The sequence below is a fragment of the Zeus faber genome (genome assembly GCF_960531495.2).
Source record: "Zeus faber genome assembly, chromosome: 1".
Lineage (NCBI taxonomy): Eukaryota > Metazoa > Chordata > Actinopteri > Zeiformes > Zeidae > Zeus > Zeus faber.
The window spans coordinates 14,868,047-14,880,546 of record NC_137193.1 but is presented as its reverse complement, the minus strand read 5'-3'; the positions used below and the strand labels follow the sequence as shown (position 1 = coordinate 14,880,546).

The 12,500-nt window shown below is 47.9% G+C and overlaps 1 protein-coding gene across 1 annotated transcript in view; it reads left to right on the top strand.

The window, feature by feature from the left end:
• The first annotated feature begins 260 nt into the window (after positions 1-260).
• The window catches only part of angpt1 (angiopoietin 1), a 69,831-nt gene continuing 57,591 nt past the window's right edge, over positions 261-12,500 (top strand). The window contains exon 1 of the mRNA XM_080004874.1: positions 261-1,371. Coding sequence (XP_079861000.1) covers positions 877-1,371 — 495 coding nt within the window. The 5' untranslated portion in view covers positions 261-876. The remainder of the gene's footprint in view (positions 1,372-12,500) is intronic.

The window sequence follows — 12,500 nt, the reverse complement described above, 5'->3', positions numbered from 1 at the left end:
CACAAACACACACACACACAAACACACACACACAAACACACACACACACACACACACACACACACACACACACACACACACACACACACACACACACACACACACACACACACACACACACACATTCCTCTGCAGGCTCTCTAAGGGGCAGGCACAGAGTGTGCTGGAAGCTGCTCTCCAGTGTCTCTCTCTCTCTCTCTCTCTCTCACTCCTCTCTTTCTCCAATCGCTCAGCCCTGGATCTCAGAAGAGGCAGGGAAGACAGAGCGACCAGGGGAGGTCTGACGACACTCTACACTTGCACCCGAGGGGTCGATATTAGCTGCACATCAGAGTGGCAGATGAGCGTGAAACACAATCTGTGACGCTCCGGAAGCTCATCAGGATCTTACAACCAAACTCCTCACAACGTGCTAGAACTTTATTTTTCTTCGTCTTCTTCTTCTTCTTCTTCGGTGACGGAGATTTGAAGGAGCTCTGCAGAGGGAGCGAGGACCATACCACAACACGTGTGTGTGTCTGTGTGTGTGTAAGTGACAGCGTTAGGGTGTGTGTGAGTGCGTGTGTGGAGGGGAAAGAGAGAGTGTTTGAAAACTAAAGACAACAAACCCTGGCAATGCCCGGCAGTGGTTTTCCGTACTGGGGGTCCAGACTGAGGATGGATGCAACGCGCTGCCCCTCATCACCGTCCAGGGCTTCTTCTGCCCTCGCCAAATTCTGATCTAGGGAAACTCTGGAAACTGCCCAAATAACTGCTAGCGGCACCCCCAAAGGGAAGAGACACAAAGGAGAAGAAGAAGAACAACAACAACGACAAGGGTGAAGACTTTGATTTCGTTGATCGTCGTTTCGGGAACCTGTCTCAGACAGTGCTGCTATGATGTTGTGGTGCCCGCTGGTGTTGTTGGCGGCCATCCTGGTGATCGTGTGTGGAGCGGCCGAGCCGAGGAGGGCGATGGACGGCGGTGCAAGCAATTCGGGACAGGGGAGCGCAACCGGCAGCTCAGCCGGCAACGCAGGTGGAAGCGGCAGCGGCAGCGGCAGCGGCAGCGGCAGCGGCAGCGGCAGCGGCAGCAGCGGTAGCGGCAGCGGCAGCAGCGGCAACTATGCCAACACCAACAGGCGCTACCACAAGATCCAGCACGGACAGTGCACCTACACCTTCATCCTGCCCGAGGGCGATGGCGGCGCTGGGGCGTCCTGCCGGGACATGAAGTCCACCGGTGGCGAAGCCCCCCACAACGGCAATGCCCTCCAGAGGGACTCTCCTCCACCGCCACCACCACCGTCTCCGCTGGAGCTGGACCTCCCCAGCCAGAAGATCCAGCAGCTGGAGCACATCATGGACAACTACACCCAGTGGCTGCAGAAGGTGAGGAATGAAGCATCCGCCCGAGGCGATGGCTTAGAGGGGAACTGTGGGATTTTTTCAGAGCTAAAGTTTATTTGTTTGGTTATTGGGAGTCAACCTGAGTGATTGGTACCGGAAACGTTTAAACCGATTTGAGTATTGGGGGAAGAGCTTAAATCAGGCAATAGGGCAATTGCGACCACAGTCGGTTGAATGTATTCTCTCAATAATGGCTCAATCTGGGTACACTCCCAGCGATCTTAAAGACACGGTTAGGTAAAAAAAAAAAAAAAGATTTCATTGAACAAACATTCACAGCACTCACAGTATAAGAAGAAGAAGAAGATGAATCTTTAATTGTCGCACAGCACGCCACTACAGCACACGCATTCATGCAAACACACACAACCATGGTAGTATAAGAACTTTGGTTGACAAGTGGATTGCCCGAATGAAAAACTTGATTGGCTCTAACTGAATTCACAAGAACACTAGAAAAAATAGGTTTAAAATATAACAGAAACCTGGAAAAATAACTAGAAAAAATTGACGAAGATACGGAGAAAAATTTCTCTAAAAACATAGTTGGAGCCATTGGATGCCCAGTCTTTTGAATGTTCTTCTGCCGCAGTACTGTGTAACAAGGCCATTAAATGGTGAAACACATTTTAATTGTAATGCCCCCGCTAAACATTTGGTGAATTGTGTGTAAACAGAACATTTTGTGTGTGTGTGTGTGTGTGTGTGTGTGTGTTTGCCTTGTTGTCCACGTCCTTTGAAGTGGCCACGCTGTGTATTGTGCGCTGAGCGTATTTATTGAGATATTTGTGTTTTTTACCGTGAGTGTGTGGTCTGGGATGGAGGCTGCAGTAGATGCCCTGTTTTTGTTTCTGGTCGAGGGTTTTTTTTCTTTTTTTTCGCTGTTGTCTTTAAGTCGTGGCATCATTTGTCAGAAGGAATGATTGTTTTCCTTGCGAGTTGCACATAATTCTGTGCAGTTTTGCAGATTTTTTTTTTGCGAAGGAAGCAGAAATATGCAAAAATGACCAGCTGGTGTCCGAGGGTTGTGAAAGCTTCATATCGCGGCTTAATATGCAATATAAATATGCTTATAGGATGCAAAATTTTCCAACGTCTCTTGCGTTTAGACAATTTATAACAACAGTTGCTGTGCTGTTATGTAACTAACATGTAGAAAACTGCTTTGAATTATTTCTTGTTCCCATCTGTTTTACTTTCTGGAAATGATGTCACTGATATGACTGTGCTCTCTTTCTTCCTTCCTTTCTCTCTCTCCCCCTCTCTCTCTCTCGCTCTCTCTTGCTCTCTCTCTCGCTCTCTCTCTCTTTCTCTCTCTCTCTACCTCCCTGACACACACGTCGTTTTCGTCTTCCTGAGCAAACGACTCTTGATCTTCCCCGAGTAAATCCCGGGTAAATTCCACGGATGTCCCGTTGAGTTCCGCGGCGCGTCGGTCACGGCAGCGGTGGTAGTTACATGTCAGTCACCCCTGGTGCTCCAGCGACCCGTCGCTTTAATGGCAGGAAGTCGGAGAAACCCCCCCGGGACGGAGGGAGAAAACAAGACGGAGAGTAGGAGAGCGAGAATTCTGCATTTATATTTGTGTCGACGACCTTTGTCTACAACTCATAAAGAAAGGAACATCGGGGATTCCCCCCTCCCGAGTCAAAACCAACCCTGACTCAGCCTGTGACCGCCTGTTTAAAAAGATGCGGTACTTTTCTTTGTCCTTTATTTGTGAGCGGTTGGTGTCTCAATTGGTTTTATTTTCGTGGAATAGAGAGAGCAAGTTTTTTATTTATTTTATTTATTTTGTCACACAACAGTGGTTCGTTCTCAACCTAGGGTTCGGGGACCTCCCAGGGGTCCTTCAAGAGGGTTCCAGGCGGTCCCTAGCAGAAATACTCATAGTTAAGGTTCAGCATTAGATGAACAATAATGACGGTTTGGATCTCCCCAACTACAGTCTAGACGCTAAATCATATCTAACAAATCAAATTGAGTGTCCTAGATATGGAAAAGGTTGAGAATCACTGCATTAGAAGACATTTTTGTTACAATCCCTATTTGAACGCAACACGCTCATCTTTGAACTCAACATTTTTAATCAAATATTTGAACATTAGGAAACATGTCTCAAATCTTCCAAGGCCTCGTGAATCCCCAATGCCGTTTCTGGCGACCCCCAGTAGGGGTCTAGCACCCCGGCATGGGAATCCCTGGTCTACATAAACAAAATGAAATATAAGATATTATTATAATGTATTATATGCAAAGCAATCTCTTGAGTGATGTGATTTGACATATATATGAAGTTGTCCGACTAAAATAACCTCAGTGGGACATTTAATTATGGTGTGTCCGTAGAGACACTCGCGTGCTTACCACATTAAAACTACGTTGAGCTCCACCGTCACGCCGATGACTTAGAAATCTCAAGGCCTCCGCCGCCACGACTTGGCAGCCGATGTGCTTTTCTTAGCTCCGTGACCGTCTCCGAAACGGGGCGAGAATATCTCTCCGAAATGAAGACATGAATCAAATAAACAGAACCCCTCCAACCTCGCCAACGGAACGGACGCTCGTCTTCGCCGTCCGCTCGCTCGCAATATTGCCTCTCTGCAACGAGATTAGCGGGTCCGACCTCTGATTAATTGATAAAACATGCTGGTTTATTTGGGTCCGCAAGAGAAAAAAGAGAAAAGAGAAATGTGGCCGGGTATGCGTGAATTAATCCTCACAATATGCCTGGTGGATTTGATGGATGGCCGGGGTAATGGCGGGGATTAATTGAGCTGAACATTGGCGATACCCGTTACAATGTGAGCTGTCAACGCATCATTAGTGTCTTGTCCCGCAACGGTTCGGGGCGATCCCTTCCGCGGAACGCAAACCCTCCAAGAAAGTGGGATCTCGTCGTGGCTCGTTAATTAACCAGTGCGTGGCCCCCGGATGGAGTTCGTGCACGGCGAGCCGCTGATGGACTGCGTTATTAAGGAGGTAATGGGGGAATCGAATTCGGCCGACAACCGCAAAAAACCCCAAAGACGTACGTGTGAGTGCGGATGAACGATTGCACGGGCAGAAGTTTGGAGTCGGTTCAGAAATCTGCGCACTATCATCATCATCTTGCAAATGGTTCCGTGCATTTGGGGTTTATCTCGCGTTTTAATGGAGGGATAAAATAAAACGGAGGTAGGGTCAGGGACATGCGAGAGATTTTTGCGACCTTTCGGGAGATTTATGGAGACGTTTTACTTTTTTCAGGGCAAGTGGTTGTCTGGGCTTATCTAAGTGCTGGAAAGCTTGAGAAAATAGGGGTTTAAAGATAGGGACGTTGCTTGAAAAATGGCCGCTCCACTCCACTTGACTCTGTTTGTGAACATCTACACTATATATTCCGGTGTTCTTATGAGTTTTAACACCTCCCCAACGTAATAGAGCACAGTTTTTAACGCGATTTTAATTTTCAAACGTTTTTGGAAAGTCATTTGTACGCCCCCCGCCCCCCGCCCCAAACATATTTCGTGAAATAAGGCTTGTTTTATCTTTTCTCAGTGGAGCTGATCCGTCCGTGATAGTCCAAGTGATACTATGAAAACACGGCGGCAGCGAGGGGGGGACCGAAGTGTTTGACTAATGAGACCTCTGGAATAACTTCAGCTGAAATGAAAGGGGGAGAGAGAGGGAGAGAAACCGTCTGCCATCGCCCCCTCGAGCCGTCGTCATTCTTTTCCTGACAGGTTGGAGTCCCCCCCCCCCCCCCCCACACCGCTGGATGGCAGGGGCTTGAACAGGATTTGAATTGGAATAAAACATAAAAGAACAGACAAAAGTTCAGAACTTAAAAAAAAAAGAAACGAAAACGGCACCAAAGAATTAGCTGAAAATGTTGAACTTTACTGTACAATACACCCCAAAAAAATATGAGGAGATAGAAAAAAATAAAACATACAATATGTAAAAAAAATTACAAAAGAAAAACAGCGAAAGAAACCTAACGAAACCTAATCCCAAGAATCAGACGATGAAGCTAAAAATAAAACGATGAACAATAAAAAATTGACCAAACACTTTACACTTTATGATAATAAATAAAAAAATATGAACCAAAAAATATACCAAAGAAATGATAAGAGAACCTAAGAAAATAAACAGTAAGCAAGACAAATGGTTTAAAACAAGACCTTAGACCTTTAAAACAAGACTAGTGGTTTGGTTAGATAGAGTAAAAACCCGAAGAAAACAGACACCCTGAAAATAAAGGCAATATTAAAAATCTAAAAATGTAACCATCAGGATCATCAGGAAAACCAACGTGTGAGCTGACCATCAAACTGGTTAAAACTCAATCCAACACCTGCATTGTTCTTTATAATGCATCACGCATCATGCATTATGCCTTAATGAGACCTATCTGTCGATGCTTGAATGAGCGGACGCATATCGCCAATAGAAGGTTTGTTGCAGGCTTTCCAGCAGGGAGCCTTAAATACACAGTGATAATTCAGCCTAATTACGCCGCACGGACATCAGGATGCAGTTAACATTTTTCATTGGACAAAAGATTAAGTGTCCCGGCCACTCTATCCATCTTAATCACGCCAGCCTTGACTGGCCATCTGAAGGGGGAAAGCTGGCCCTGATGTTGCTCCAGCCAGCCCTGATGAAAGAGACGCTCAAAGGATACCAGCCTAGATACTGGACCCCATGCCTTGGCCACCGGTCCTCCGTGGGGGGTAGAGAGAGAGAGAGAGAGAGAAGGGGAAGAGCCATCCAGCAGCCAGCTGTTGGTGGAGCATTAGCAGTTGTGAGATCTTGTCGTTCCTCGAGCCGGGGAAGAGTATGTGTTGCCTGATAACATTCCTGGCCAGTCAAAGGTGGCTTCTGTTTGTCCAAGGATTACTTCCAAATCCAGACAGCGAAGGGCAGATGAGTCCTGGACAGGATCCTGTCAAGATCTCAAGAGAGAGCAATGATTCGGGGATAACACCACTTTGCACGGACCTACACAAGAATCGGGCATTTTGAAGTCCACTGGAGTTGGCTATTGGTCCACCAACGCACTGTTAGAGCCCCCCTAAAGGGTTAGTCCACAGTCCAAGTCCATATAGATAAGCTGTAAATCCGTAAATCTCACAATGAATCCTAAAACACTGTAGTTCAGGGAGACTGAAATGAAATTGAATGAAAATCAAATTTGGTGTTTACACATTCGAGGGATCCGAATTCTTCTCCGGCCCTCTGGAAGCGAAAGCCATTAATCTCCGCATTTGTCCCGTGCCAAAGTAAGCTGTTGAACATGGAGGAGGATGCAAAGCTATTGGCAGCGTCTTATCCCCGTGAAATTCCCATGATCCCTCTCCCTACAGTGGAAGTGAAAAGGACCGTGCCGATCGGAATAAACGCAGGGTTTATATACGGGCATGTACTCCACGCAGCCGCGCAGCCTGTATACGGTACGAGGGGGTGAGTGTAGAGCTGCACTTTGAGCCCTCCGTGGGCCACACAGCATGAGTGCCAAGCCAAAAGAGACCGCTCTATTTTAGTGGTGACTTCCTCTCTCGGAGGGTTTATTTTCACTGATAACGTCGGCCAAAACCAACAGTCGGATGATACAGAGAGTCTCGGAGACACTCGGAGGAACGGGGAACGAAAAAAAAAAAAAAAAAGCTTTCACTTCCCGACCCCAAAAGGAGGAACCCCGAGGCGGCTTCCAGAAAAACAGGGCGTCCTCACCTCGCTTCCACTAGCTCCAGAAGTGAAGGGGAAACAGGACTTTATGCCGACTCCCGGCATGTTTCAATGTTTCAGGGGAATGATAACATTACTTCCACGTGGATGTGAAAATGGAGCCCGTGGTGCTTGTTCATCATCTGGATTTTTTACATTACATTTAGCAGACGCTTTTATCCAAAGCGACTTACAATTTTTCAAGCACCGATGGACGCAGCCATCAGGAGCAATTAGGGGTTAAGTGTCTTGCTCAAGGACACTACAGCATGCTAGCAGGAGGAGCCTGGGATCAAACCAGCAACCTTTAGATTACTAGACCACCAGCTCTACCTCCTGAGCTACCATCCCCCCCTATTTTCCTATCCTACCCCTATTTTCGGGGTAAAAAAGGGGGGGGGGCATCGAGCTGTTTTGTCACAGTCGATATTGCCGCGCACGTTTTTTCGTGCCAGCTTTGTTTTTCCAGAGGTAAAATCTCAGCGGGCCGAGGTTTGAAATTGGGCAGAAATGTCCTCCGAGCTCGAAGCAACAATATAATCCAAAAAAAAAAAAGCGTGAATGAATGAAAAGGTCAATCCAACTTGTCCCCTTGAGCTTCAGCAGCCACCGGGAGGCGTCTCGCCCGCCGACTGCACGTGGTTTTCCTTTCATTCGCCGCCCCAATCCGCTCTCGCTATTTTGTGATTTTAACTTTCGTACCACAGGTATTCCTGCGAGTCGTGTTTCCTGCAATTCCGTCCCGCCGGCGTCTGCTTTTTGTGTTTCACTGAAGTACTTGCACTTGCTCATAGACCCAGCACGGCGGACGCCGTCGCATCTGTGAAATGAATTAAATACACCGAGTGATAGATTTGTGTTTTTATGTGCCTCTGAGTAAAATAACTCCCATAATGGCTCTAATTTTTCTTCCTTTGATTGCCGGCGGTGTAATAAATGGGCTTGCTGCGCGGCGTGTCGCTACGCAAGGCGTGGTTAGTGTCTTAGCGTATCCCCCGCCGAACGCAGGACGAGATGTCCTGGCCGCTCCAAGCATGACCGAAGCGTGAAAAAAAAAAAAGAAAAAAAAAATGGAGATAAATCACGTTGTGTTCGGCAGGAAAGGGGTCATTAGCGCCGAGCGCGTTTCGGAACGACTTGGCGGTGTCGCCGGCGCTCGCTTTCCTGGACGCCGGATGACTGATTGCGAGGGGAATGGGAGATATTAATAACCCTGACACGGCGGAGCGTCAGACAGCTCGGTCAATCTGATTGTGCAGTTAAAGGCTCGGTAATGGAGCGTTATCACTTCGCGGTTTGAGTTGATTTTCAGCCGCAGACCCCGTTTTTTTGTTTTTTTAATCTCGATCACATTTCTGTTTTATTACGGCCCCCGATAAGCCGGGCGGTTTGATAAAACATTAGTCACTTGTATCAGCTTCTATTTGTGTTTTTCCTTCACTTTCGGGGTTTGATTGGGGCTCTCTAGCGAGGGGGTCAGGGGCGAGACTGGAACTTATTTCTAATTGAGAAAATAAACCGAATCGGAGTGTCGTGTCGCGGCCCGTCAGACTGCGCCGGACGGCGTGGGACCTTGACGCGAGTCCGGCTTCAATCCAAACACGTCGCTCAAAATTTTCTTTTTTTTTTCTTCTCTTTTTTTTCCATCTGTTTCGCTTTCAGGAACAGATATCGTTAGGAAAACATGCAGCAACGTCAAGTCTTCAATCGCTGCTTCTGGCAAGAGAAAGAAAGGGAGAACGCTCCGTCCACCGCGCCCAGCGAGGAACCGCCAGCCCCACGTGTGAAATCGTGTTTGATTTATCGGCCTGAGCCGCATCTGACAATTATTAATCGCGAATAAACGTTTGACGGCTGACTCTCTCTTTGAATCGGACGGAAATTCCCGAGGCGTCAAACACACACACACACATTCACACACAAACACACACACACACACACACACACAAACACACACACACACAAACACACACACAAACACACGCAAACACACACACACACCCTACTTCCAGACTCCACCCCAGCCATCGCAGCCCTTCCCCCCCAGACCCGACAGATGTTGCGCCTAGAGTGGAGGCCTTTCTGCCTTCCTATCTGGAGTCGGCCATCTTTCTTGTTATCGCTTCCACTCAAGGCATCGTCCGTCATCATTAGCGATCGATTTCCAAACAGAATCACAATCAGATGAGTTACGAGCCGGGGGGTGGGGGGGGGGGGGGATTTGGTCGAAACGTCTCAGGAAACGACCATGTGGGAAAACAGATTAGAGCCGGGGTTCCCAACACGGGGTGCCGGGTCCTCACAGGGGGTCGCCAGTGGGGGTCGCAGGGCCTTGGGCAATTTTTGAGGCTTTATGCTTCCTGATCGTCAAATATTGTAACCAGACCCATGACGCTATGTTTGAATGGAATGTACGTCCGAAAAAAACTCCCTCTCGCTATCATGAAAATCAAACCGATTCAGGCAAAATTGGCCGCTGATCGCTAATAAATACGCGAACAAATAAGAAAATGCGTCTCTTGTCTTCGAAAGAGGGGGTTTCAGATTGAATCGGCTTTCGTTTCGGGGGAATTTACTTTGAGGGAAGAAACAAACCCTGGATCAGAGGACGAGAGCGGACGGCAAAGACAGAGAGAAACGGAACTCTAAACATTTAAAATTGACTGGGAGCTCGGTGCCAATATGCATTTGTTGAGCTTTGCTCGCTGGAATAGGAGCCGATCGCAGCTCAGGGCACTGACGTTGCATCCAGGGGTTGGCTCACTTATCGGTTTGGTCTGATTTCGGTGGTGTGTGTGTGAGAAAGTTGAGGCTCAGACTCATGTTTAATGTTCGTCGGTTTTGGAGCTGTGGGGAATGACAGGCTTGTTGCGGACCTCCTTGACTGGCAGTGTGTGCGCGTGACACACACACACACACACGCGCGCGCGCACACACACACACACACAAACACACACATTAACACTCAATGGTATAGACAGGCAGGCACAAAAACAGATGCGAATTGAACCACAAATGCAAACATATGTGGCCATTCACTGTCTTACGCATACACACACACACGTTTGCGCACACACAGACACACAACGGCGCACACACAAACACACACACAACTCAAATTTCAGGTACACAGACACTCTCTCTCGTTCTCAAACACATTCACAGACACAGAACACAAACACATTTGCTCAGACACACAAAGGCACACAAACTCCCATTTCAGGTGCACACACACACTCTCGCACTTTCTCACATTCTCAAACACATTCTCACACACACACACACACACACACACACACACACACACACACACACACACACACATACACACACAGAGTCAAAAGCCCAGCTCTGGAGGCACATCTTAGCCCTGTCCGGAGCTGTGTTTGCCTTGTCTGGGATTCACGCCAGGCTTCTCACATTCCATGCAGCACCAGGCCCGGAGCCGGTGCAGCCAGCGGCAGCCCTGTAGAGCGATGCAGCCGACCACCTTCCGTCCCCCCCGTCATAAATCCTCGCCGCGCTAATTTAAACACATGGTCCAAAGACTCACAGGTCAAACCCTGCATCCCTAACGGTACCTCCCAGAACCGCTGCAACCCCTCCTCGGTCTACGCTCGACCAGCGTCGTCGGAAGCCGGTCCAAATGGACGCGTTCCGTGGGCGTCTCCGTGGGCGTCTCCGGGGGCGACGGCCCGGGCAGGGTCGACGGCAGCCAACGTCGCGGGGAGCCCTTCGGTGTCCCGTCACAAATTCCAGCACGGCAGCACCTTGAAAGCACCGACGACCCCAACGGCGTTCGGTTGCCTTCTCTCCAGATCTCCCCCCACTCAGTTTGGGTCTCTTCAATCACCCCCGCCCCCCGCCCCCGTTGGGGAGCGGGAGTCATGGTCTGGCTTGTAGCCTGTGCGCTGTTTGGTGAAGCAGGACAATTATTCTGGGCTGACTTGTGTAAATCTTCGATGACAGAAAATGAATTGTGTCGTCGAAGGTGGCCTTTAGTTGTTTGGTTTAGCTTTTGTCCTTTTTATGGATGGGACTTTCACTAACTTGTGCTCCAGTCCTATTTAACACAACAGCCTCAGAGTGGAAGAGGGGTCATCTATGCAACTTGGGCCGTTACACCAAGAGAGCGAGATCGTTGCTCCACCGCTTTGATTGATCGTTGGTGTATGTTCCAATAAAGATTGTTTAGAACAATATGAATTGGAAAGTAAATATGCCAAAAAGCATTATATCTACCTTATAAAATAAATTTATGATGAATGGGAAGTTATGTCACTCATTTGTGCAATATTCAGATTCTGAGATTATCCAGAGCAAATATATTAAATATTCTCCCTCTTCATAAGATAAGATAAGATAAACCTTTATTAGTCCCACAACGGGGAAATTTACATCGTTCCAGCAGCAAAAAGGGGACAGCAGAAAATAGAGATCCTATCAAGTACACACTATAAACAATATAAAATATATAGAAACATAAAAAAAATAAAAATCACCATAGATCCACTTCCTCTACATTGAAGAGTCCCCACAAGGAACAGAATGACTCCACGCAATCACTGTGTCATCTCCATTTCCTTGCAGACCACCACAGGTTTTTGTATAAGGGTGGAATTTAAAGGCCTTTAGTGAAATGGTCATTGTAATCCTCTTATCATGGCATCTCAGCTTTTTAACTGAACCCTAAAACAGACCACCCATAATGGGGACACCAGCAGGGACGATCGCAATATGGGGACACCAGCAGGGATGACCCCCCATATGAGGACCCAGCAGAGATGACCCCATAGATCTAACAAATGGATGAAATGTCCTTTTGGGTTCAGAGCCAAAACAAATAAGTGGCCACAAATGACTCCCAGTGTTTTTGCGAACGTAAACGTTTCCTATGCAGCGCAGATGAAGAGGCTTAATCTTCTCGGGGTCATGGGTGTGTGCGTATGTTTTGTGTACTTGCAGGGTTTTGTGTGTCTTCTCGTACATGCAATGTATATGCACGTCTGGACAGGAGAGGCTGTCAAAAGGCGTGCCCGCGCACATTCATTTGTGCATATGTGTCCACGCGTGAGTGGGCTCGACGTACGTGAGTCCATTACAAGGGTCTGTGTTTGGACAGGAGGACCCGCGGGTTAACGGATAGTCTGGAGATGATCCGACGGGATCTCCTCCTCCAGATCCAAAGCAGCCACGAGATGAGCCTCAGACATAACACATGCTACCAGAGCTCGCATTTGCTCTATAACTGTCAAAAGTGCACTCCCGTGGCCACCATTTGATTTGAGTGATGATGCATGCATCTTGAGGATATTAGCGGGACCCGTTGCCATGTCCCCCTGTTCCCAGTGACTTCTCGGAAACCTCACTAGATGATCCAGCTATGTTATGAGGAG